Source organism: Setaria italica, chromosome III, assembly GCF_000263155.2.
Source record: "Setaria italica strain Yugu1 chromosome III, Setaria_italica_v2.0, whole genome shotgun sequence".
NCBI lineage: Eukaryota > Viridiplantae > Streptophyta > Magnoliopsida > Poales > Poaceae > Setaria > Setaria italica.
This window is the reverse complement of record NC_028452.1, coordinates 2,743,428-2,769,970: the sequence shown is the minus strand read 5'-3', so window position 1 is coordinate 2,769,970 and position 26,543 is coordinate 2,743,428. Positions and strand designations below refer to the sequence as shown.

The following is a 26,543-nucleotide window of genomic DNA, read 5'->3' as shown; positions in this document are numbered from 1 at the left end:
CGGCAGGCGAAGAAGCCGGCGCCGGAGCCGGAGGCCGAGCCCGCCCGCGCGCGGTACGTGTGCGCGTTCGAGGACGACGAGGACGGGGCGCGCGGCACGACCGGCGTCGCGGCGCCCGGCCGGCTGGTGTGGGGCAAGGTGCGGCACCACCCGTGGTGGCCCGGCCAGGTGTTCGACGCGGCGGACGCGTCGGGGTTCGCGCTGGCGCACCGCAGGCCGCGCCGCGCCGTCCTCGTCGCCTACTTCTGGGACAAGAGCTTCGCGTGGAACGAGAAGGCCACGCTCTGCCCGTTCCGCGCCGGGTTCACGCGCCACGCCGCCCGGTGCGGGATGCCCCCGCTCGCTGCCGCCGTGGACACCGCGCTGGACGAGGTCGCGCGCCGCGTGGAGGCCGCCCTCTCGTGCTGCTGCGGCGTCGGCGGCGGCAAGGACGAGGCCACCGCCAACAGGCAGGAGATCGACAACGCCGGCATCCGTGAGGGCGCGTACGGTGCGGCGGTGGACGCAGCCTTCGCGCGGGTCGCGCTCCGCGGCGAGGCGTTCGTCGGGTACATCTCCGCGCTGGCCACCGCGCCGCTGGGCGGGGCAGACAGGGTCGACCTCGCCATCGCCACGGCACAGCTCAAGGCGTTCGGCCGGTGGAGGGGCTCGACGAGGGGCCTTCCCGAGTACACGGTCGTCCACGGCATCGATGGCGTCGCCGTGAAAGCTGCCACAGGGAGAGCCAAGAGGAGGAGATCATCGTCAACGGGAGGCGGCGGCGGTGATGGTTCTGGCAAGCGGAGGGTGTCAAGGAGCGGCGCCAAAGGGAATACAGCCAGTGATGGTGGAGACTATGAAGCCCTGGAATTGGAGGATTTTCCGCAGCCCACACCTCAGCAGATGTCCACAAAGATTGGGAAGCTCATGAACCGAGCCGCGAAGCAGATGTCGGTCTCACCGGTGATCCTCAGGGCCAATGGTGATGCCCCTCCGGCGATGCCACGCATGGCAAGTTGCCCAAGGTTTGAAGACAAGCTTCCTCCAATGAACAATGGTGATCACACCAGTGGTGCAGTGTTGGTGAATGAGAGGAGGCCTGCTGCAGAAATGGAGCATCACGTGCAAGTTGGGCTGGTGCTGAACTTCAGCAGCACCACCGCAGTGCCTTCAGCAACTCACCTCACGATGATCTTCAGCCGGTTCGGGCCTGTCAAGGAAGTCAGGACAGAGAACTCAACTGCTCTGGTGATCTTCAAGAAGGGTGCGCATGCTGATGAGGCGTTCGCAGGCACAGCCAAGATCAGCTCCATCAGCTCGTCCATGATCAGCTTTCGTCTCACTAACTTGCTTCCAGCTGCACCAATTGATCCTCCACAGAGCATGTGTGTTGGACTTGGATCCCCAGCCTGTTGATGCTCTTCAGTAGCTTACTCAGGTAATAATGTCTTCTATTGATCTATGAGAAATTGAGAATGTAGCTTTCTTAGCTCTCCATGTATTACTGTACTCGGATAGTAATTGCAATCATGTTTTCAGGTGATCGATACGAGGAGGTGGTAAAGAAGTTGCTCGTTCATCCATACACAAGGTTTTTTGGGGTTGCTAGGTGATGGTAGTTTGTTGGAGGAAATTCTTGGGATCATAGGAAGTAGCCGATCAAGTTGAATCTTTCTGTTGTTTGACCAAGCAGCGAAATTGTCGCTTTATAATATACCAGTATCATCCTTTTTGGCTGTTATCTAAATTGTGACATTTAAATTATATGCCACAGATGGTGTAAAAACATCCAAGTGATGCTGTTTTATGCTTTTGTAAGGTTATATATATCTGGACTTAAATGGTCTGGCCTCTTATTGGTGTTCTTTTGTCTGTTTTGATGAGAATTCTGATTATAAGCCAGATCATCTGTTTGGTTGTTAGAATTTCTGATGGCCGCGCTATATATATTCATTTCAGCATCTGAAATCTTGCAGAATACATACTTATCATGCAGGTTTTATACACTAGTCAGTGTCATTCTATGTCACTAAGAATAAACACCATTTGATTCAGAAGAAACTGTTTGCATATTCTTTGACAATCATTAAATAGAAGCAATGCAGACCCAAGAGTTTTGGGTGCAGTAGCTATGTACATACAACAAAATGACACGATTATTCGGGAGGGGAGAAAATTGGAGTTGCATCTCTAGCAACTAATCCCTAACCAGAAAATTGCTCAATCAGAATTCTGATAAATCCAGTGGCTATTTACATCAAGTCTGTTTTACACGATTCTTTCTAAATCACCAATAATCAATGACTATCTACCCCTTGGAGTCTATAATGTACACTCCTCTTCCATCATCTTGTACCTTTATGCCTTTTATCATGACAAGTGGAAGGAGCCTAAACCCTCTGTAATTGCATATTTGAGTTTCTTTTTCATTATCTCCTGTCATCAAGAAACAAATACCAGTAGGAAATAGTTCTCAGTTTTTCTGGTTGACAAAAACGAAATCTCAAACTGATATGTTTTTCAACAGTACCTTGGACGAGTAAGGAGGGAGCTTGATAAAGTGCCGGCAGGTATTGACACTTGGCAATTCGTCATCTACATTGCCATCACATTGCTGTCGAGCAAGATGCATGTCAGATAAGTATTCATTGAAAGATCAGATTTTGAGCCCAAGTGTAGCTTGGTGTTCTAAAAAGAAATGCAAACCTTGCGCACGACAGTGAGCTTGGGATCAAGTGAAGCTAGGCCGCCAAGTGGGAGTTGAGCTGCTCCAGTAGTGAATTGTATGAAAGCCCGCTGCTCCTCTCTTCCAAGCTCCCGCAATATCTCCAGGAACTGCAAGTTGTAAACAATTTAGTCCTTAATTAATTGGTTAAGAGTTCAAGAAATATAAAGTTTGATGTCCATTGGCATATCTGTAGTACTTACAGTAGTAATCGATGGACTGCTAATGTCATAGCCATGCTCAAACTCCATGTGATCCTCAAGGTTCTTTAACTGCATGAAGAAATCAAAATTAGAACAATCTGAGCTTTTTGCACACAAGCTAAAGGAGTGCAGAAAGACACGTACAGCCCAAGCATCCTGTTCACCACATAGTATGCGTTCCATTTCCTCTTCAGTAAACATTTTGAGGGCCTTAAGGGTAAAAACCTGCAAGTAGTATACCTAAAGTCAGTACTTGTTGTCTACATAGAAGGAGAGAGGAGTTCATTTAGCTCTATTCCATGAGAAACAGACCTCGTTAATTCCAGATTTGAAAGCCTCTATCTGCTTGGCAATCCCGCTCTTCAGTGTTGCATCAACAACCAATGACACATATTCCTCTAAACTGTCAAGTGTCACCATCTTCTGGGAGCCTCTAGGAATAAGTTCATATTCAGGACTTCCAGGAAGAGTGAAGTCAAGGCACAAATCCTCCAATTTCACGTTTTGTAGGACAAAACAGCAGTAGGGCTAGATGTTCTTAAAGATGTTTCCATAAATTTCTTCCGCTTAACAAGTGCTTGAAACTCTATTAATGTCTTGCCCAGCTCAGGATCAAACGATGGGATGTCATATATATCGAGCTCCTAAAACAAATAGCACAATGATCAGAACAATGGAGATGGAAAATGAGGGGTGTAGAAGAGGGAAGAGTCATGGGTGATTGGTAAAAGAATTACCTGCTCAAGCACGATCTTGTAAAATGCTTTAGAAAGTGGAATGTCCAGGATCCTTCCATCCAGGACTGCTCTCACAACAAGATGCCCAAGAAGCTTGAATTTCTGTAGCACATTAGAAAAATCAATCCCTTGCATGCTTGATGACGACCACGGCTTTGGAAATAGTCCAAAAGAGGCATGAATGAATCCATCTTCACGGTTGTCTCCTCTCCACATTCCAAGCCCGGCTCTTTGAAGTTCATGGCTAACTGTAGTGTAGAATTCGAATGTTGGACCTCGCCCAGTCCCAACCTCTCCTTCGAATTCTACCTCAATAATTCTGCTGCTTGGACCATGATTGGTCATCATTGATACAGCGCCTTCAATGATTGCGCTTCGGGTCACTCTATACTTTTTAGTCTGTGGAGGACTCTTAACCTGGTCTGCGTGACCATGAAAATGGTCTGAAGTAGAGCTGTTAGCCTGGTCAGTCTTGAACAAGCGATGTGCAGTCAGGCAAAAGTACTTCCACCGTGTGTTGAAGGACAATAGGAACGGGCAGGTCTCAACAAGATAGACACACCACGAGGGTATGAGGCCATCCTCAAACAAGCTATCTTGCATTTGCAGCTCTAGCTTATCCGTCAAAAGGCTGCTGATGAACTGATGCTGTGGGACTGGATAAATTGCCACCTTAAGATCATTGATATCTTGTAGAGTTCCTTCAGCAAATTTGTTTATCTGTTCATCCATCAACAGTTGATATGAAAAACGGTTCAGCCCTTCAAGAACTTTCAGCATGAACAAGAGATTGTACGATGGATCGGACCCATCCAGATCACCAGGAAGTTTGCCAAGAAGTATGGCAGTGAAAAACGGGTCCTTTAACCATGTGTACTGAAGGTTTTCTTGCACGTGGGATAGCTGAGTATTATAGGAACTCTGAGAAGAGATTTCTTTGCTTCTGTTTCTCTTCCTATAGGTTATATAGTGTTCTTCATCCCAGAAAGATGGGTCAATCTCGAGATCAGATTGCCCCTTGTTCATCAGACGAAGGATAGACTCAAAAAAAGTAGCAGATGGTTGGAGTATCACACCATTGTACAAGAATCTCAGTTTTGAGGATCTGTTCCCGTCATCTGGATAAGAAACAGGGGTTTATTTATGTTAATCATATCATAATCACCAATCAAGTAACCAAAGCTGTTGCACTTTATATCCACATAAGCTAAAGAAAATGAGATATGAAAGAGAGAGATTTTTACCATTTTTGGACTCACCTAATTTGCTGTTACCATTTGCTTCCTTCTCCTGATTCAAGTTCTGTAATTGTAGCAACAAGAGGAAATTATTAAACATTGCATAGGGAAGTTTAGATATCGAAAATAAAAGTGAAAACATGCAAGATCCATCCCTAACCAATATGATCTGTCTGCATGTAACTGCATTAGTTTATAAGAATAATTCAAGGGACACTCTAAAAAAAGAATAGTTCAAGTTCAAGAGAATTAACCGAAGTGTTTATTTCTGCATCAACATTAAGGAAATTATAGTTTAAGCAACACTGTGGTACCTTGGGTGCAGGTTCCTGATCGGTTTTTTTACAAACTTCAGGGAGTAGAACTGGTTCGATGGCATCAGGTGTTGAGAAAAGATCAACACTGAGAACATCATTGTAGTTGCGCAATTCCTTCTCCCTCTGTGACCTCCGAAATTTTAATTCCAATGTCGTTACTTCCTGGGTCTCAGGATATCTCAGGGGAATCATCATGCTCTCACGTGTACTCGGTTCATCAGAGAGCATTACGGGAAAACTGTCATAGCACATCTGCAAGGTGTCTAGTAGCTTCTCCACCAAAATCCCAAGGGGATTTGCTGAGCTTTCATTGGAGACAGTGAGAGCCAAAGAAGCAAATTTCTGCAGCCGACTCTGCACCTCATCAAGCTGTCCTAGTACATCCTGTTCATCACTGAGATCCGTATTGCAGTATGCCCCATTTGAGAGATAAATTGCCAGATATTTTATCGATCCACTCTGTACAAACTCAAAAGTAGAAGTAACTGGCAGTTCATCTGACAATAATCTCCTTGAAAGATCAGATAATTGCTTGCAGCTATCTGGATTTTCAGTTGGGGATGTTGCAGCATGCAACCTAGCAAAAAAGTCCCTGACACTTTTAAGAGAAAATCCAAACCTATGTGGAGATTTTTTACTTCCTTTCACCGAGAAGAAGCGTTTCTTTATCTCTTCTCCTAGTTTCATGACAGCATTGTTCTCAATCCTACATGCCTCACCAGTCGAGGAAGACTCCAGGTCAAAGGAAAGGCAACTTTCTTTGTTATTCTTTGTTTTCAACTGGTGACTAGAGTTTTTTTCTTGTGATACTATGGAATCAATCGAATGCTTTACACCCTCCTTGGTAAAGGTCTCGAGGAAAAACTGTTGGCATTTTTCCAGGAGGGTCCTTGAAATCTTGAGTGTTTGGAATAGGATATGGCGATTTTTCCGGGCCAACAAACAAGTAAGAAAGCTGATACAAAGACAAGAGATAAACATGAACACCACGCATGGTGAAAAGGAAGCATATTTCAAAGGTCAAAATCTTACTAAAGAAAATAAGTTTGCGAGAAAATTTTCACCTTGACAGATTTACAGTCTTCTGTAACTCCATAAGGAAATCAGGTGTGCTTAATTCAACAATGTTGCTGATTACAACAACACATCTGTAGCAAATTGATGATAGCGCAGCACATTTTGCAACCTACATTAGACAAAAGGAATGCGCATGTTAAGGGAAAGTTCTGTAGGCAGATCCTCCAATTAGAGGCCCCGGAAAGATACCTGTACTGTGAGGGCAACAATGCTGGCAAGCTGGTTCATGTATGCACTTTGTCCCATGATGACATTCTTCTTTGCAGTGACTAGTTTAGCATGTTGCTCAGATGCTCCAAGAGGCGGCATAAGCTGGTAAATGAGCTCCAGAAGCATCTTCACCTGCAGTTGGGGGTTTAATAATGTGAAGAGATTCACCAAGATGTTTGCAAGCACTTCATAAAATGCATGAAGATGGCATCCACGTAACAGTCTTGTGATAACAGCCACATACATAAATATGCTGTCTATTGATAACCTGAATGTACAGGGTTATCCTTTTTTGCACGCTCTAAAAATATATGAAACTATTCTCTGATTTTTTTAAAATAAATATGTGATACATTATATTTAACATTCACGCAAGGAACTTGGCAAGTTAATCCGGAAGTTAAGGCACCTCAAACAAATGTGCATGACCACAAAATTACACATCGCTAAGTAATTCAAGGAGAAGAAGTGTGGTACCTTATCATTATCACAGTTCGAGGAACTGTAGTAAGTTATCATCTGCTTGAGCAATCCACAAAAATCCAACTCAAAAAGAGACTTCACGGCCTTTGCGGAGACAGAGGCAAGATTTTTAAGCAGCCCAAGAATGCCCTGTGAAACATGTTCAATTCAGTCATGAGTCTTCAGGTGCTAAAGCTGTAACAGTGATGGTGATGACCAAGAAAGGAAGGATGATGCAACATACAGTTAAGGTGTCATCACTGAGGCTCTTCCAACCCTCGTTACCCATCAAGCTCATTGTTGCCTCAACAGCATTCGTTTCGCTGAGCTTACCCATGTGTTCAGCATTTTCGGAAGCGCCAGCAGCAACCAATGCCAAGCAAGAAATAGCGGATTTGAGAATCTAGCATCCACAATTATCAACAGCCCATCAACATAGTTGTGCATGAAATAAGAAACAAGAACGAACAAAGAAACCAAACTACTTTTCCTCGTATATATATCATCCTCAACACACATACCGTCTTATCAGAAGACTGCAGGAGGTTGCACAGAGAAGGCACAGCCTCCATGGCTGTAGACACATACTCTTCATCATAATCACTGAAGATATTCGAGATGATCTGGAGAGCCACTTTCTGTAGGCATTTCCACAAACAGTTGGTGAGCATGGGACATACACGGACAGAACTAACAATGCAGAACCAGAGGAAGCCGCAAAGGTACACTCTTTGTGCCTTGCCTGCTTGTTCGTCGAAAAGAAGTCGAAGAACTGCAGCACAGCGGCTGCCACTCCCCGGCTTAGGCACTCCTCGGGGCATTCTAAAGATATGACTTCCAGAGCTCGCAGGCACTGCCAAAATAAGGGATGCCATTTTTAGAACCAGGTTGCAACGTAAAGAACAGCAAGCAACGGTAGAAGGAAAACATATGGCTTGACCACATAGTCACATGATCACAAGCAGTTGAGTTTTAGGCACGAGTTACCAAATCAATGGACTAAACAAAATGTAACACGTCAACACGTGCGCTTGTGCAAGGGAGCATAGTAAACAAAACGCATCGCAGTATAAAAACTACCCTGCTTCTCATCGAGTGTGTCAGCATCCAGCTTATGCCTGCTGCGATATATAGCAATTTTACCATGCGTTTAGTGAACTGGAATATGTATAAACTACATACCACCTCCCAGTCAATTTTAATTCCAAATTTGACCACTTTACAACCACTGCATTGCGATCTAGACACTCGTCCTGTCAAATATTAATCGCAGTCTGCACTAAGTATAAAAAAGGAAAGGTGCAGAGCTGCAACTGCAGGGGAGCAAGGTAACGCGCCGTGAGGGCGTGAGCACCACACATTTGTTTCGAAGTAACCAAATTTACGGCATCACAATTCGGCCGGCAACTGATTGACTACAGCCGGGGTCAGTAGCATTAACGAATTGGTACGAGTAATTTATACGAGGAACCTAAATTAAGGGGGTGTTTGGGAACACCCTGTTAAAGTTTAACACCTGTCACATCAGATGTTTGGATACTAATTAGGAGTATTAAACATAGGCTAATTATAAAACTAATTGCACGGATGGAGTATAATTCGCGAGACGAATCTATTAAGCCTAATTAGTCCATGATTTGACAATGTGGTGCTACAGTAACCATTTGCTAATGATGGATTAATTAGGCTTAATAGATTCATCTCGCGAATTAGCACAGGATTCTGCAATTAGTATTATAATTAGCTCATATCTAGTCCTCCTAATTAGCATCCGAACATCCGATGTGACACTGTTAAAGTTTAGCACCTCATATCCAAACACCCCCTAAGACTTACGAGAGCCCACAACCTACGATCAATCAAGACAACCAGACAGGGTTTAAGCAGGGGAGGGTTTAGCTTGAGGAAGCGGATTAATGATGGGTTTGCGGTACGAGGGGAAAAGTGCACCAAACAAACCTCCTCGGCGAGCTCGATGGAGTTGACGGCGAGCAGGCGGTCGCGGAGCGCCTCGACGGCGCCGTGGTGCGCGAAGCGCGCGGCCCACACCGGCGCGCCCTCGCATGCCTCGGCCATGGCGCGCGTGGCGAGCAGCGGCACGTCGCCGTCGTCGCCCCCGGCGGAGGCGGCGGCGAGCTTCGGGAGGCGCTTGGCGAGCGGCGCGGAGGGGATGCCGTGGATGAGGTCCGGGCCCGAGAGGGCGAGCACGTCGCAGAGCGCGGCGAGCGCGGCCGCCGTCTCCCCTGCCTCCGCGCCCTCGTTGGCGATCGCCGCCAGCGCGTAGACCAGCACGGCCTCCCTCGCCTCCTCGGCCACCTCCATGAGGAGAGGACCCCTTGGTAACCTGCACTAGCTTCCGCTACCGCCGCCGGCGGCGGCTGGAGCTAGGGCACGAGGGTGCTGCTCGTCCGGCGAGACGGGTCGGTGGGGTCGGTGGCGATCGGTTGCGCCGCGCCGGCTCGCGCGCGGCTCGTGGCGTTGGTTGGTTGGTGTGGGTAGGGTATTTGGGTGGCGCGGCCGCGCGAGCGAGGGCTTATAACACGGCGGCGGGAGAGAAAAGGGCGGCGGAGACCCGGACTCCGACGCGAGCCGGTGTCCTGGTCGGATCTGCCCTGCCCTGTCACGGCGGGGGGGACGAGTCCGGCCGCGCCACGCCCACGAACCCGACCCGAACCCCCGCGCCCGTGACGTCGCCGTGCCACGGCCTCCGACTCCGCGCGGGTACTACTGGCTCGCAGCTCCCCTCGCTCGCGTCCGAGTTGGATACCGGCCGGGCACGGGCCACGTCGGCGGGTCCCGCCCCGGCGGCGCTTTTCCCACTGGATGGCCGCGCCAGCTGCGGCGAGTCGACACGTGTCGCGGGCGCGGCGCGTCCCAGGCTCCCCGCTGGGTCGTACCGTACGGCGCGTCGCGGCCGCGCTCCCGGCTGACGGTGACCGCCTGGTGGGCCCAGGTAATCGAACGCTGCTCACGTTTGCGTGACAAACTGCGAAGTGACGCTGCACAGCATGATAGCGTTCCTCCATACGCCCATTAGTCGCGAGTAAAATTTTCGACCTCAATAGTAGGTCTGGAATTTCGAACCCGTAATTCGATGACACGGCGTGCAAAATCTTTCGAGTTCATATCATTCCATTTTGCCAAAACAATATTTCGTGCCAGATTTTGGACTGCTGCTACTGTCCAATCCAAACTCCAAAGAAAGCTAGGCGGAGCTTATTTGGCTGGCCCAGTTTTGATATTGGCCCAGCCTAATAATCTCTGACCGAGCGAGCCCGAGGATGGGCCATCGTACCGAATTTTTTATTTTTTTATCTTTTTTTTTAAGTTTCTCACAAATATACCTCTAGAGGTATCCTTTCAAAATCTGAACTCTTAGCTCGGCGCCATTGTTGGTGGCGCCGAGCTCACAAGTCTCGGCACCAGATGTTTCGGCACCTAGGTTGGGGCCACGTTGGCGGCACGGGCGCTAACATGGCAGCCAGCTTGGCACCATACATCTTGGCACCAAGATCTATAGCGCAAAGCTAGCTTACAGAGGGCCCAATCCAGTTTCGTATCTGAACCTCACTCCGCGCTTGTTCTACACCGCGTCGCTCCCCGCCGTGCTGTTCCCCGCCCCTGCCGCGCCACTCCCCGCCAGCCTGGGCGTCGTTCCCCGCCCCCGTTGTGCCGCTCCCCGCCAGCTCGCCGCGCTGCTCAAAGCCGTCCTAGGCATCGGGCCTCTCCCCTGCCGGCCTGGGCGCCGGGTGCAACCGCCCCGTCCCCTGCACCGGTTGCAAGGTAATTTTCTTGTTAGTTAGATAGATAGTTAGATAGATGGATACTTAGGTAGTGATTTAGATAGGTAGTAGTACTCAGTAGTAGTACATAGTTGTTAGATAGTAACTTGACATAGTTAGTTAGTTAGTATTACTCAGTAGTTATTAGTGAATTGATAGTATCTATTTAGTTAGTTATTACATACTAGAGATGTTGTACTTAGTATGCTTCATTTATATTGGACTAAAGGAATTGTTCGTCGTTATGTGTATGAACTAGATGGATAATCTAGTGAGCATATATCATGGAGGCTCCGTGGAAAGAGATCACTATGGATATGTTGAGTTTGTTGAGATGCAAAGCATGCCTGTGTTATTCAATGAGAAGTCTTCATTTAGTGAGTTGGTTGCAAGGGCTCGGGAGGAGCTACATCGGCATAGAAATGATGGCATCGCAGTGGAGGGTGTACTTCACCTAGGTTCCCCTCCCAATATCCTGAGAAAGATGATCCCAATTAGGTGTGCAGACCAGTGGGAGAACTATGTGAGATCGGCTATGAAGTGTTAGTTCTAAAGTTTGGACGTGGTTGTGCGTCGGGTGTTAGTTGATTCCATCCCTCGTCGACTTTCCCCACCAATGGGTCAGCAGGCACACTTCGACCCTCCCGTCCCGGAACCTGATACGGATGTGGAGGTTGCACCTACGGTTCCCGATGCTCAATCTGCCCCCAATGAGCTAGTTGGAGATGCTTGTCAGACTCATGATGTTGTGGCAGATTCTCCTCATGAGATTCCTTTGACACGGAATCATCCGAGTAAGTGTATTATCCGCATGGTTATTGGGAGCTTACCCCCTTCCTTACGTCCATTTTTTTCGTTCTTTCCTCATATTTGTACTTATGTTGTAGGAGACATTCCTGACATTGTGGATGTGCCCCCCAGTTGCTGCGCAAGTGCACTGTGGAGATGGATTCCGTGGCTCCAATAGTGTTGAAATTATGAATGATTCGGAGGCATATGAGATGGGAATGGCTCTTGATAGTAATGATTATCGCCCTGCTGGAGAGCTGACAAAGAGTGATGTTGAGATGCTGAGGCGTATCTTTTCTGGCCACCGTGATCCAAGAGTACATGAGTTCAGCGATCTTGCTCATTAAGATCAGGCGTGTGCAGAAGGACGTGATGATGAGCTCCTAGAAGCTCCTGAGGCCGGCCCTAACATGGTAATTGAGAAGGGTAGGGTATTCAAGGACCTCCCTGCATTGAAGAGGTGGTTGCTGGCGTTTACAGTGATACGAAAGAGACCTTACAAGGTCTTGCATTCATATGCAGAGCGCCATTACATAGTTGTGTGTGATAAGGAACGCTGCCTATGGAGGGTTTGTGCAAGGAAGCAAAAGGTCACTGGAAAATGGAAGATCACAAAAGTTGTCGGGCCACACAATTATGCTGACCATGTGCTTACACTAAAGCATCGGCAGTTGATATCTACCCTCATTACCAAGCGGTTGGGAGAACCCAACATCTACCCTCATTGCCACATCGGCTACGCCGTGCTGCTGCTCGTTGTGGTTGCAGGACAGCCACGACGCGAGACGTGCATGTTCCTTCCCCAGGCAGAGGAGGCTTAGGTTCGTCTAGCCAAGCACCTACCATAGGCATTGCATATAAGGACGAGGACGAGGCGGACTAGAGGCACGAGAAACTTGGACTATCTCAGCTCCAGGACGCTCCCTTGACTCAGCCTACACAGCCTTCAGGCACTAGGCAACACTGTCCACCTGACCCTTACACTCTAGGCACCGACGCAAGGGTAAGGGTAAGACTAGGAGGCAGTGAGGGTTTGTGGTAGATGTTATTGTGTACTATTATGAACTTTGTGAACTTTCGTTACGAACTATTGTGGACTTTTATTATGAACTGTTGTGGACTGTATGGACTATTATTATCAACTATGAACTACTATGGACTATAATTATAGACTGTGTGGACTATTAATATGCTCATGTATATGGTTTCAGATGAATGTGGCACATATTTGTATGTTCAACATGTTGTATTCATCTCATATTTGTGTATGGATTACATCAAAAAATAGGGAAAATTTTGCTGAAATTTTCTGCCTAAAGTACGTATTAATCATCGCCATCAGTTTTTCCAGTTCATTAGCTAAGTGGCTAATAAATATAAGCCTTCTTCTTCTTTTTGTCTTTTGAGTGAGCCCCATGTGGCTTAACAAAATGAAATGTCCTATATGTGGAGTAAAATGTTGTGGTTAGTTGCTGAAACAAGGGTTTCTGTTAGCAGAATGCTTTGGAGCAGCCGGCATCCATTGATCTCATCAAGCTATGCAAGGAGGCTCGAGAGCACTGACATGCGGCAATAGATTTGAGTAGTTGTGGCCGCTATGTGCATCATGTGCTTACCTCGTGTGGCCATGCCTCATTATGTGCTGAGTGCAGTCAAAGATGTGTGCAAAGCAGATCTTGTTTCTTCACCCCTCTACTGCTAACAACTAAACAATAAACTAGTCCAAGTTAAAGTGCATTACATGACAATATGTCTACACATTGCAGTACATGACCTAAGCATGCCTATACTTAAAGTGCATTACATGATAACACAATGAAAAGTCCACAGAACTAGCAAGTAATGGAGAGTACTGAGTGCAATGAGGCCACTTTCCCTTCCTTAGGGCATCGGGATTCTCCTCCATCGCTGCTTTCGCTCGGCGCGCACGCTCAAGCTTCTTCTCTCTCCCCTCCCTGTACGCAGCAACACGCCTCCTTTCCTCCTCTTCATTGTGCTCCTTTTCTTCAGCCTCCTCTCTGCGTCTTTTCTCCATCATCTCCTTCTTCTCTGACTCCCATCGCAATATTTCCTGCATCTCTTCCTTATCTTTAGGCTTGATCTCAGTATCGATCCACTGCTCAAGATCACAGAGCGGTGGAGGGGTCTGCAATAAATACAATTGTTACAAAACAAAAAAAATCATGCAAGATGTCATATGACACAAACTAATTATGGCACAACATTAATTCCTCACCATCTTGTTAATGCGGCGCTGATGAAGTGTAGGCTCAAACGCAAAATTGGAACACATCCAATAACTTTGCCTATACGTGTCCTCTTCATCGAACTTGGCTACCTTGCAAGGATCGCCGCAAAAGCACATGGGCATTGGAACACCACTAGGCAGAGGCAATGGGTCGAAACTATTTCCGGTCATCCGGCCATAACTACAATTTAGCTATTTTCGTTGTAAGAACCGAAATCAATTAACATTAAACCCTACACCTAGAGTTTCCCATTTGATCCACAACAATGAACCTTAACATAACAATGTGCGCAGAGGTTACCTTGGTTTCCTAGCTTTTCCACGACTTGGCATCCTACGCTCATATAATATAAATATTAAAATTGCATGAAACCCTAATTCAAAAATCCAACTAATATATACCGAATCGATGTGAAAAAAACTAGGAGGGAGCGAGGATACCTTACTCTCGAAGATCCACGGATCAAATCAAAGTTTTCGAGGTCCAATATGCCGTTTCGTGATGTAGGGCGAAGTGGGGAGAGAAAAAACCCAAAAGGGAGGAGAAAGAAGAGGAAGAAGGCTCGGGCAGCAAGGTTGGGTGCCGGGGTAAGGCACCGAGCTTGGCGCCAAGATGCAGCTTGGCGCCATAGATCTTGGCGCCAAGCTGGCTGCCACGTCAGCGCCCAAGCCACTAACGTGGCCCCAACCTAGGTGCCGAACCAGCTGGTGCCGAGACTTGTAAGCTCGGCGCCACCAACGATGACGTCAAGTTAAGGGTCCAGATTTTAAAATGATACCTTCAGGGGCATATTTGTGACAAACTTTCAAAAAAAAGGGCAAAAAAATAAAAAAGTTGGGCCATCGTATTACTTGTCATTCTGGGCCAATATTAAATATGGGCGGCCCAACAGTCCTCCATGCCCATGGTGCGACCATGTGCCTGCGAACTGCTACATCTATGGAGCCTGAACAACTCATTTCCACACAGTTCGGAATACAGAATGACATTTTCTTTCTGGAAGGAACTGACTTTTCCGATGCATTATTCATTCACGTAGACGTGCACGCCGTGAACCTGCCATCAGAGTCCCACAAAATGTGAATATATTAACCCACATACATAAACAAATTATTAGGGACGACAGATCGTGCCGCTGCGTGCATGTCTTGTCATTTTCATGCCCCCAGTCCAGCAAGATACACCTCTACCTACACGATACCAATTCCGATCTCCAGTGTTATCGTGTCGTCTTTTTCCAAGCCCGTGACCGCAAAAGTCCGTACGGGAGCAGGTGTGAACTAGTCCACGCGACGGTGCGACCATGCCCCGTGCATGCCCCGTCGCTGCACGGTGCGACCATGTCCCGTATCGCGACGTACGATACGGCATGTTTGCCGTTGCGCGTCGCTGACCATGCTAATGTTCTTCTTTGCTCTATTATACCAAAAAAAAAAAAGTTCACCGATCACCCCCTTCCGTGTAACTGCACCGGAATATCTAGCGGCCTGTCAAAGTGTCAGCGCCTTGCGATCATCGAATCGATTAGTTAGAGATTAACCTTAACCAAAATGTTTCTTTAATCTCGCGGATTAGAAGCTGAGCTGCCAATAAAAAACGGAAGAAAAATAGGCGCGTCACGCGTCCCGGCGCCGGGCAGGCGACGCTGTCGGATCCTCTGTTCGGACGGCACAGCACCAGCACGGCACGCCACGTGTCCCCCTCGCGCCCCCTTTGCTAAGGTCTCGGCCCCGACACGCCATTAGCGCGGCGCCAACTACTACTAATCCGCCGCAGTCACGCGTAACCCCTCCCAAAGCCCGGCAGCAGCAGCAGCAGGCCAGGCCAGGGCAGCGGCTCCCCATCTCCACCACCTCCGCCCCCGCCGCCGCATCCGGGTCCGTTCGAGATGGGGCAGGAGGCGCACCACCACCACGCGCTCCCCACGTCCGCCGCCGCCGCGGACGCCGCCGGCGCCGGCGCCTCCCCGGCGGCCTCCAGGCTCTTCACGGCGGGGCTGGTGGCGGCGTGGTACGCCTCCAACATCGGCGTGCTCCTCCTCAACAAGTACCTCCTCTCCGTCTACGGCTTCCGCTTCCCCGTCTTCCTCACCGCCTGCCACATGTCCGCCTGCGCGCTCCTCTCCACCCTCGCCCACGCCGCGGGCCCTTCCTCCTCCACCTCCACCTCCCGCCGCCGCTCCCGGGGCCAGCTCGCCAGGGTCGCCGTGCTCGGCGCCGTCTTCTGCGCGTCCGTCGTCGCCGGGAACGTCTCCCTCCGCTACCTCCCCGTCTCCTTCAACCAGGCCGTCGGCGCCACCACGCCCTTCTTCACCGCCGTCCTCGCCTACGCCGTCGCCGCGCGCCGGGAGGCCTGCGCCACGTACGGCGCGCTCGTCCCCGTCGTCGCCGGCGTCGTCATCGCCACGGGGGTAAAGCCACCTCGATCTTCTTCAATATATTCCGTTCTGATTTGTTTTTCCTCCCCAAATTGTACAATGCCGATGCACTAAGGTAGCTTGGAAGCCGGATTTTGATGAACCTTTCAACCACCTCACCACGAAGCTGATTTATTTCACGAACTCTTCAACGATTTTCACACCTCTCTGCAACATGCATTGCGCTTCAGGGCGAGCCGAGCTTCCACCTCTTCGGTTTCATCATGTGCGTCGGAGCCACGGCCGGGAGGGCGCTCAAGACCGTGCTGCAGGGGATCTTGCTATCATCAGAAGAGTAATATATCGATAACGCTGTCCGTCTTCAGGGATTTCTCGATCTGTCAGAATCAGAGGCTTCAATTCGTTTCGTTCTCCTTTATTTACACCTGCAGTGAGAAGATGAACTCCATGGACCTCCTCCGTTACATGGCTCCGGTGGCCGTCCTCCTGCTGGTTCCGGCGACATTGATCATGGAACGTGAGGCATTTGGCGTGGTGGCCACCCTCGCACGGGAGGACCCCAATTTCATCTGGATCCTGCTCTGCAACTCCTCCATGGCCTACTTTGTGAACCTGACCAACTTCCTGGTCACCAAGCACACCAGCCCACTCACTCTTCAGGTGATTCGGTCCTCCTCCCCCTTCCTGCATTGCTATGCTCTGCAGACTGCAACCCTGCCTGTTGCTTCACATGATCCTGGAATCTTTCAGACAAACTGGAAAACAGAGCTACATTGCAATTGCAAGTAATGATGCAAATATATTGACATGCCTAATCTTTATCAGGTTCTTGGGAATGCGAAGGGTGCTGTCGCTGTGGTGGTCTCCATCCTGATATTCAGGAACCCGGTAACATTCGTGGGGATGCTAGGCTACGGGATTACAGTCGCAGGTGTTGTTTTGTATGGCGAGGCCAAGAAAAGGAGCAAGTGAGCTCAAGCAAACAAGCTACCTCCTGTGTTTCAGTCTTTGAGCTCATGCTATACATCTTTCGCTGGTGCCCTGAGTTAGCGCTGATCGAACCATAGCGATGGTATGACTAAGACAACCGCATTTTTGCATGCTCCAGAATTGCAATCCGAGCTGCTAAACAGTAGGAAACTGGTATGTTGTTAGCTTGGCATTTGGCTCATGTCATTGGAGATGTATTTATCCTTGTAACAGTGTTTATGTACAATCCAGATGTACAACCAGTGAACTCGCTGTTTTGTACAGCTTATTGGTGCTAACCGGAGAGATTACAGATATCTTGAATCTTGATGAACATGTTTTTTTTTCCTGCGAGGTTGTTCACACATTGAACCCATTGCTCTCATCACAGTTCATGCAACTCCACACTAGAAATTCTGTTATGCCTGAAAGAGGCCTCGAGGGATATAGTATTTTCTTTCTGCATTTGGCGTTGTTCTTCCATTCCTGTTTATCAGCATCTAGGAGTAGCATATATATGCTCATTGTTATGCCTGAAAGTGGCGTTGAGGGATATATAGTTCTTTCTGCATTCGGTGTTGTTCTTCTGTTTATCAGCATCTGGTATGCTCATTGTTGCTGCTTGCTGGCCCCAGCACCCCTTTCTCTGTTGCTCCTGCGACAAACGTTGTGTTATGATTTTCTTCCTACTGTGAGCTGGCAAAAAAGAAAAAAAAGAAAAAGAGTTGATCAAAAGGACAACCGTGTACGCTTTGCTTACGTATCGACAGTTCATTTGTGGATTCGACTTGATGTACATCGACGCCAAGGAAACACCTAGGCTCCCGCGGCACAACAGCAGGCCAGGAAACACTGAACGCCATCGCCGGTGCCCTCCTCCGTGCAGCCATTGAAACCGATGCTGTCAAAATAAGGAGAAAGCAAAATTAAACAGCTATGGTCTGGTCATACAAAGCAAAATTAAACGGCTGGTCATACAGGCGTACACTCAATAGGAGGCACGCCACGGCGCGAGCCACGCCAGTGCCGCGCGCTGCCACTGCCGGACACGGAACGCACCATCCTCTCGGTAAACGCGCACGCCAGGCACGGTTCGCAGGATCTGAAGGGTGGTCGTAGCGCTTGCTTATCGGCGTCCGAGAAGAAGAGGTCCCCTCGGCGGCGGCTCCTCCTGTGTTCCTCAGCCCTTCGGCGCGCCCTCCGGTGAGAGGAATGCGGGCCGATGAGGGGTAAATGAAATACCGTCCACCCCCTGGGTACCTCGCGTCCGTCGGATCGGATTTGTGCGGACAGAATTAGCGTTCGCGATTGCTAAAGGGCGGCTCGCTTCCCGTCCCTTCGCTCGAGCGCTCGACTGGCGGTTCCCCCTCGACGACGCGGCGCTGAGCTCCCCGGCGGGTGGGAGGCGGACGCATGACACAGGGGGCCGTCGCTCGTCGGTCCTTTTGGTCGGATACACCAGCGCCCGGCGGGACGAGGCTCTCGTCTCCTCCGAGAGGAGCTTCTCTGGCAGCAGCGTGCGTGGGGGCAGAGGAGCACGAATTAACGGGAGGCGCCTATGGCGTCGGCCGGTCGGAGGGACTTTTGATTGCCGAGGGTGCGTGCAGCGCCTGCCATGGCCGCCGTCAGCTGGGAGCACGGCCATCCATCCAAGGACCTGTTGCTGCCTTTGTTTGCCGGCAGCTTAGCATGATTGCAAGGGTGCTGCAGTCAGTCTTGCCCGGCATTTGGTCTTGAACTGGGCTTAATGCTTGCTAATCTGAATAAGGCGACGACGACCTTGGCATCCAGTTACGGTGCCATTTCTACTGCTTTGCAATTAACCACCACGCGGAGCGGGTGCGGGACAGAAGGCCTAAAGTCCTCGCAACAAAAGGCCTACACCTACTAGGTGGGCTCGTTAAATGGGCCAAGCAAAGTAGACCTTCCATTTCATCACTTGTTTTCTTCGTCTTTCCAGTTTCGTCTCGCGAAAGGAGAGAAGAAACGGCGGCAGAAGAATAAGCGCGCAAACAAAATCATTTCGAATCCCTAATCCCCCAAACCGTTCCTCAGTCCTCACCTTCCTCTGCGATCGCGATGGCGAACATGCCGATCTCGGAGATGCGTCTCCCTCCGCACCTCGCGCACCTCCTCGCCGCGCGCCGCCTCGACACCGCCAAGGTCAGCCCCCTCCCCACTTCTCTCCACCAAAACACCACCTCCTCTGACGGCCGCCGGCGACCTCCCCAATGCAGGACGTGCTGTCGCTACCGGAGGTGGAGCTCATGGCCGTCCTCGACGCCGGCCTCCCAACCACCCGCGCCGCCGTGGCCCACGTCAGTGAGGCCGCCTGCCCGCCCTGCCAGACGGTACCCCCTCCCTCCCACGCTCCGCTTCCCGCGCCTCGGATTTTGGGGTCTCTCGGCTGAGTGGTCGATTTAAGGTTTCGGGATCTCGGTTGTGTGCTCGGCTTCCGCAGGCGCTTGCGCTTCTGGAGGAATGCGTCAGGTTGGGAGGAGGCGGGCGGCTGGCCACCACGCTCCGCGGGTTGGACGAGGCGTTGGGCGGAGGAATCCCCATGGGAAAGCTCACTGAGGTCGTTGGACCCTCGGGAATCGGCAAAACGCAGGTGAACTGCTGGTTTCGCTAATTTGCACTTAATTTGCGCGCTGCTTAGTGTTAGGGGTGCTTGTGGATGCACGGATTTACCGTGTAAGCAGGTGGGCGCCAATTGTTTGTGAATATGCACAGGCTATGTGCCTGCATGAACTTGGTATGCAATACATAACTGGGGAAGAATTAAGGAAATGTACCTTGCTTATACGCTTCATGTGGCGCCGCATTATGACCTTGCGCGTTTTCGTGATTCCAATTCCAATGACCTGGGCCTCTTGATTGAGGCCGCTGATCAATTACCATTTTCATTGCAGAAATATTTGCCTTGTGCTTTCATTAGTCATGCTAATATAATTGGCATTCACTGTGTTTATCATCCGAAGGCACCTATCGGGTTCATTATGTACGCATATGTGTGCGTTGTTTTTATACTGTTTCCTCTGGAGACAATCTCAAGCATGTTAAATTGATGGATCCAATCTTGTGCTAACTTATTGTATGTTATCTGATTCTGTTGCTTGTCTTGTATGTTTATTAAATTTCTACTTATGGTTTTGCACCCTGCAGTTCTGCCTGAAGCTTGCCTTGTTAGCAGCATTACCAGAATACTATGGAGGTTTGGATGGTCGAGTTGTGTATATTGACACGGAATCCAAGTTCTCTTCACGGAGGTAGCTGAAGTTCCTGATTACTGTTTAATACTCCCAGTATGTTCTTTATGAATTATCTTTAGTCAACATTTTCATGATACCATTAATATGTTGCAGGATGATTGAGATTGGTCAGAAAAGCTTTCCCCAAATATTTCGACAAGAAGGCTTGGCGCAAAAGGTCTCATACTCCATATTCTATAGCCCATATGCTTATGCTTGGGAACCTTATCCCTTGAAAAAAAAGCTAGGGAACCTTGTTAAGATATCTTTCAGTCCTTGAACTTCTGTTCTCACAATCCTGGCATTTCTTGGCTGTTGTTTCATATCCTTGTTTGCAGATGGCTGGGAGGATCCTAGTGATGCGACCAACATCTTTAGCTGATTTCACCAAGAGGTATAGCTGTTCTTGAAATCAATGAGCTTCCTTACCAACATTCTTTCCTTTATTTAGGAAGTGAGCCTAGCTCAACTAGTTGGGGTGGGAGGTTTAGTTGTGCATCCCAACCACCCAGGTTCGAGTCCTCTTCAGCTCGAATTGAGTGCCTATTTTTTCTTCTTAATGATAACAGCCTAGTTCCTCCTATGTTGGGTCTTGTTTTTACCTTTATTGCAAAATATACCAGCAACGGCCAAATATTTTTAGTGATTTTAGTTCTTAGGCACGTGAAGGATTGGAAGTTCCTTAAAATATCTTCAAGATTCTAGTACCATGCTGTTGAGAATTTGAAATGCTTGTCGTCTGTTCAATCTCGTGCAGTCATAGTTTTGATCTTGTGTTTTAGGTTTACGCTCCTCATGAAATTCAACATGTTGTACTAACACTGTTTTTTCAATATTTTACTGTCTTTCAACAGTTTGGAACAGATGAAGGTGACTCTTCTTCAGCATGATGTGAAGTTACTCATTGTTGATAGCATGGCTGCTCTTATGTCATTGTAAGCTACGGACACGAAATTTGTTAGTCTAGTTTTCAAATAACCTGCTTTATATTTTGAAAAGTTGAAGTGTATTCTTGTAGACAATCTCCTGCTGGCTACCAGATCGTCAAAATATCCAATTTCAACTGAAGTATGTTTCACCATCTAATACCATCATGTCCAACACGTACTGATTAATTAGGCACAAATTTTCAATATCAACCAGCTAATGCAACTATTATATTTCTATTGCTGTACAAAACAAGGGCCATGCTTGCTATTAAATGGGCTAGTTACTGTGTCATTTCATGCTGCTAGAGTTTAAGCGGCACATTACACCTCCAATGCTTGTTGTGCTTAGGAGCAACAAGTGTAGGCTTTAGGTTTTTACATAAGCTGAATTTAGTTCTTGAATAGTTATGCTATTAGTTGATAGAAAACTAACCTTTATTACATCCTATGTTCGAGAAAAAACTTTATTACATCCTGTCTGTAACAGGGAAAATGAGAAAGCTACAGCAGGTTTCAGACAACACCCTTTAAGATGGGCCCTTTCTTTTATCAAGTGGGTTTCCCAGTCTCTTAAAGTTCACATCATTTTCTGTATATTGTTTTAGTGTACCGGTATTCATCTGCTGAAGTACCTTTGGTTTGCTTCCTTCCTGTCTTTGTCTTCTTTTTTTTCTCTGCAGGTCTATAGCAGAGTTTTCAAGAATTCCGGTTGTCGTTACAAACCAAGTTCGCAGCCAAAGTAATGATGATGGTTACCATTTTTCCTTTGAAGGTTTGGACTTTATTTCTATAAGTTAATCATTTTAGACAATTTGCCGATGCGGACTAAAGTATTAGTACAAATCATCTGCAGTGGACAGGAAGGATGGTAATAATTGTGCTGAAAGGTTTGATTCCCATCTTATTGCTGCTCTAGGGATTCAGTGGGCTCATGCTGTAACTGTCCGCTTAGTCTTCGAGTCTCATTCAGGTTTGTCTTGATATTTTTCTAAATACAGGGATTTATGTTCTTTGTTCTCTGTTCATATACCATTGACGGATGATTTTTGAATTCACGTCACATCAGTACTTATTAAAATCATAGGAATGATCGGTACTTTTTTTTTTATGTTTCGATCGGATTGATATGCTGCATGTTTGTGTAATGAGAAATTGACACATAACTTTGGTTGCAAACATTGTTTAGTTATGTCCGTATCATGTTGTTTTTTACCTTTGAACTTGAGACTTCAGTTTTGATGTGCGGTTGAAGCGCATAGAAGCACAACTAAACGTTAGGAACTGTTAGAAATGCATTGCCTTTTTTGTCTTGCGAAATATCACTATAGCTGTCAGTAACATTTAGAGCTGTATATATGGAAAATTTGACGTCACTTGGTAAAAATGGTAGGATATGAATACACATAGCGATGCATGAAAATTACAACTATGCTAAGGAGGCTTGCTCTGACAACAAAAATCTTTAGAGTTAGTAAAGATGTCATATGGGCTACTAAAATACTCCCCGTTTGCTATTAATCTTAGTCTTCTTAACTTTGAGATTTTATGAATCAAATAGAAGTTGCACATTTAGCCATTGTATAATTTTAGATGAGATAACTATAAAATGTGTTCTCCATAGGCCACAGGTTCATGAAGGTGGCAAAATCACCTATGTCTCCGGCAGTAGCATTTCCATTCGTTGTTGAGTCATCAGGCATTACATTACTAAGTGATGAAGGCATTGATGTGACAGGCCCTGAGATAACCTCAATTCGTTGTCAAGGTACAATCTATACTTTGTTTTGCAGATAATGGGCTTAAGCTCGCAATCTTCCTGTTATGGGTCCTAACTCAGTTATTTCTCCAGGGCAAAATGTTCTGGCTCGATAACCATTTGAATGCTACTATATTGAACAGGTGTAATCCTGTGCTCCTTGTTGTCTAATGATTGTATGAATATATTTTATTTAATTTCAACGCACTTTCCTTCAAGTTCATAAGTAGTCTTGCTTGTGTATCCTGTTTTCTCTTCGCAGCAAGGCTTTGCAATTGATTGGTTGTGGCAATCTTGTATGGGTTCTTGAACTTAAGGTGGCAAAATTTTTTTTTGGACCTAAAACTGCGGGGGAGTTCCCTGCAGCATGATCTTCTTTGCACTAAATAAAAGAAAAGAAAACAACATCGAGAGAAGCTACTTAGCCAATTACTAAGCAAATGTTTATCTGAAGGTTTTGCTCTACATTCCGAGCAAATTCAACTTTGAATTCTCTCTTCCATCTAGTTATAGAAAGGATACCCCCGTTGAAAATTTTGCTATTTCTATGACACCAGATGGATCAGAAAGCCACAGCAAGTATCTCTCTGCAAACCATATTTCTAAATCTTTGCCTTTAATGAACATACCAAGAGTATGGCTAGTAGGTCGTGGCTGGGTTGTTTTTGCCATGACATTTTTTCCTAGCTGTGGCGTAGTGTGAGTGGAGTATGTTGGGGAGGTTTCGGCCTCTCCTGTTGCCTTTGAACATTTTGTACGACTTCCTTTCTTAATGAAATGACACGCAGTTCTCCTGCATTGTTCGAGAAAAAAATGAACATAACAAGAATTGGTAGGTTAAGGTTCAACTGAATGTCCACCAATTGCCAGGACCACTGGCTAAATGAACAATGAAGAAAGAAGTTGAGGTGATAGAAATTGGAATGCTGCATCTTTTTAACCACAGAATAAGATATTCATTGGGATGTCCAGAAGGAATCCTTATGTAAGATTTGTCCTACCACTAAGGCTTGATCTCTGAACTGTGAGGTCATGTCTTAATTTTGTAGCTTGCATAAAACTGATGCCAAATGCATGATAAATTTTAGTTCACAGTTTTGCTCGAACGATCCAATGATTGGTCCTAATCTGTTTATTTTTACTCAACTACTCATCGGTCCAGTTATACAGGCAAGGTAATATTCAATCATTGTTACTCTGTACATGCCTATCAAAAAGTGATAACAAATAAGTATGGTCTTAGATATCTTGATCCTAGTTTCTTTCGTGTTGCAACTTTCACCTGTAGGTATCATTCGAGTGCTGTATAATTACAGTAGCTACATGATTAACTCCAGTGATGATCTGGTTTTGGTAATACTATGGGCTGTATAGGAATAAGATTCACCCTGCATGGGTCAAATTGGTTGATATGTCTATTCGAGAAAATTTGATTGATATGTCAAATCTGGTTACTGTGGATGTTCTGTTCAGTTAGTGGGAGGCTATTCCTGCTGCTGGCTACTTTATTCTGCATAAAAATTGCCAATTATTCAATCTTTTCCCCTTATGATTCTGTGGACCCTCTGCAATTGTCTTATTGATTTGGAAAGATTAATTCTTGTAAAGAAACTGATTTATGAATTTTTGGAATCTTGCAGGTTTGTATCCTTCATAAGTCCTGCACTCCTGTTTGAGCGAAATGAGTGGGCGTTTTTCCCGAGGAAGGTTGAAATAGCCGGTATCCTGCAGGTGAGGTTTCCTTCCAAATATCTTTTATGCCTGTAACATAGCATGAACAACATAAACTGGTACCATTAAGGGGAGAAAATCAGGCATGGCCTCCTTTAGGAACTGTTGTTCAGAAAGGTCAGTCATAACAAGGTAAATACTTCTGTTTCAAACCATCATGAATTTTGCCTCCAACCATTAGCTCAACGATTTCAGAAACAAACCTTACGTTTTTGGGAGGGAGATATCTATAGTTACCTGGAATCCAGAACTGTCATAGGGGCATAATAAAATCAAGTTGAATGCTATATGAAGAATGCTAGTCAACTATAATATCATGGTCAATGGTTAGAAGAAAAATGGCAGTCGTTTACAAGAGAAAAATCACCTTGATACAGTTTTGTGTAACTCTTGTAGAAGGCCAAAGTAGTTTTTACTGAACTAACGAACTTTGCTTTCATATGAAACTGAATTGTAGGTTGCACCCTACCTGTACCTGATGAGATCAGCTGTCATCATTAGTCTTTAGAATCAATGCAAGGTACAACAAATTTACTCATGAGCTTTGATTTACGTTAATTGCAGAAAATTTAACAGTCTCTGCTTTCATATGCCTGACTCTGCTGCCTGATCCATTACTATTAGATAATGTATAAAATCATATAGAATCCCTGATTGGACGTTCAATATTATACACGGAACCATGAAATTTTAGTGGAAATAATGGTCTGACCTGTGCGTTTGGTCTGGGGTAGTGGACTTTCTAAGAATGGATACCAATCCTCCACGTCTTGCGATAGCATTTTTTATACCTCGATAACCTCGTATGGTGTGCGCGCCACATCATGCCTGCTTTCCGTTTCCACCCACAGAAAAGAACAGGAGCCACAGCCCACAGTTGCCACCTCGTGGGATCCTTTCCCTTCTAAAAATCTTCAACAATCACCAAATCATATGTATTCTTTGAATCGTTCCTGGCTTTTGTTTATTTCAATCTAGGAGTTGCCCTTCTCGTCTATTCGCCCTTCCTGGCTGGAATGGGCACCCTAACTAATCCTCCTGAAAAGAAGCTGCTCACCTGGGAAACTTTTGCGCACATCGTGCCACTTATATGCATAGCATATGCTGGGGGTTAGTGTTTTATTGAAGGGACAGTGTTTGCTTTTGGGAGCTTAAAGAAACAGAACTAGGTTCTAGGGGAACCAATTGAGGCGAAGCAACTGAACTGTCTTGTTAGTAGACAGGAAGAATTACTTTACTGGGTGTTGATTGCTTGGCAATTATACTAAAAGTCCAATGCTTCCTTTCGTGCGATTTTGATGGAATGCTATCAGGATCACTTTTTCCGATGGGTTTATCTTAATTGGAGTTAAGGGGTATGTCTCTAGAAGCAACATTTGTTCATGGGACTCATTATTGACAGGTCATCTTTTAGCACCAGGAGAAACAGTGTGCACTTGCTATTGCAAAGACCTAACCACTTATTCCCCCACATGCCCTGAAAAAGCAGGAAAATATTCACCATATGTGCTAGTGCGTTTCCTCATTTGGAGATACGGTATTTTAATAATAGGCCCGGTCGCTGCTATTTGAGGACATGAACTTTAACTGGGCATCTAAAGAACATCAGGATGCATGAAGACTGGATTCCGTCTAGAAACAACTTTGTTCCCCGCGCAGCTGATTCTCGTAATGGCGCATCATCTCATCGGAAACACTAGGGCCTGCTGTAGAGTTAGGTATTTGACCATGTTCCTATGTCTGTGACGCAGTTTTTACTTTT

At 46.9% G+C, this 26,543-nt stretch overlaps 3 protein-coding genes across 4 annotated transcripts; 2 read left to right on the top strand and 1 right to left on the bottom strand.

Annotated features, from left to right (window-relative positions):
* Window positions 1-2,043: 2,043 nt before the first annotated feature.
* On the bottom strand, window positions 2,044-9,270 carry LOC101769864 (E3 ubiquitin-protein ligase UPL4-like). The gene is given in 17 exon segments (XM_022825020.1): window positions 2,044-2,415; window positions 2,510-2,593; window positions 2,686-2,814; window positions 2,908-2,976; window positions 3,052-3,132; window positions 3,220-3,413; window positions 3,416-3,551; window positions 3,645-4,762; window positions 4,904-4,946; window positions 5,197-6,154; window positions 6,264-6,385; window positions 6,466-6,618; window positions 6,964-7,098; window positions 7,193-7,351; window positions 7,470-7,690; window positions 8,785-8,797; window positions 8,908-9,270. Coding segments are annotated over 17 exon segments (4,044 nt in total). The 3' UTR covers window positions 2,044-2,349.
* Window positions 9,271-15,544: 6,274 nt separating this feature from the next.
* LOC101769303 (probable sugar phosphate/phosphate translocator At3g11320) lies at window positions 15,545-17,450 on the top strand. The gene is made up of 4 exons (XM_004960280.3): window positions 15,545-16,178; window positions 16,376-16,479; window positions 16,577-16,805; window positions 16,971-17,450. The coding sequence occupies exons 1-4, from the start codon at window positions 15,657-15,659 to the stop codon at window positions 17,115-17,117; spliced, it is 1,002 nt and encodes a 333-aa protein (XP_004960337.1). The 5' UTR covers window positions 15,545-15,656; the 3' UTR covers window positions 17,118-17,450.
* Window positions 17,451-18,932: 1,482 nt separating this feature from the next.
* On the top strand, window positions 18,933-25,857 carry LOC101768890 (DNA repair protein RAD51 homolog 2). Of its 2 annotated transcripts, XM_004960279.3 has the most exons (14): window positions 18,934-19,277; window positions 19,352-19,465; window positions 19,576-19,725; window positions 20,280-20,383; window positions 20,480-20,543; window positions 20,704-20,759; window positions 21,220-21,300; window positions 21,782-21,847; window positions 21,975-22,066; window positions 22,148-22,264; window positions 22,916-23,059; window positions 23,144-23,193; window positions 24,691-24,781; window positions 25,239-25,855. In XM_004960279.3, the coding sequence occupies exons 1-12, from the start codon at window positions 19,194-19,196 to the stop codon at window positions 23,164-23,166; spliced, it is 1,095 nt and encodes a 364-aa protein (XP_004960336.1). In that variant the 5' UTR covers window positions 18,934-19,193; the 3' UTR covers window positions 23,167-23,193; window positions 24,691-24,781; window positions 25,239-25,855. The 2 variants fall into 2 exon arrangements, with proteins under 2 accessions (XP_022680745.1, XP_004960336.1); XM_022825010.1 differs by lacking the exon at window positions 23,144-23,193 and having other exon boundaries at window positions 18,933-19,277; window positions 25,239-25,857.
* The last annotated feature ends 686 nt before the right edge of the window (window positions 25,858-26,543 follow it).

Coding starts and splice junctions, on each gene's coding strand:
- LOC101769303 (XM_004960280.3), top strand. CDS start 15,657: ATGGGGCAGGAGGCGCACCACCACCACGCGCTCCCCACGTCCGCCGCC. Junction 16,179..16,375: donor GCGTCGTCATCGCCACGGGG/GTAAAGCCACCT, acceptor ATTGCGCTTCAG/GGCGAGCCGAGCTTCCACCT. Junction 16,806..16,970: donor CCAGCCCACTCACTCTTCAG/GTGATTCGGTCC, acceptor AATCTTTATCAG/GTTCTTGGGAATGCGAAGGG.
- LOC101768890 (XM_004960279.3), top strand. CDS start 19,194: ATGGCGAACATGCCGATCTCGGAGATGCGTCTCCCTCCGCACCTCGCG. Junction 21,301..21,781: donor ATGGCTGCTCTTATGTCATT/GTAAGCTACGGA, acceptor TGTCTGTAACAG/GGAAAATGAGAAAGCTACAG. Junction 21,848..21,974: donor TGGGCCCTTTCTTTTATCAA/GTGGGTTTCCCA, acceptor TTTTCTCTGCAG/GTCTATAGCAGAGTTTTCAA.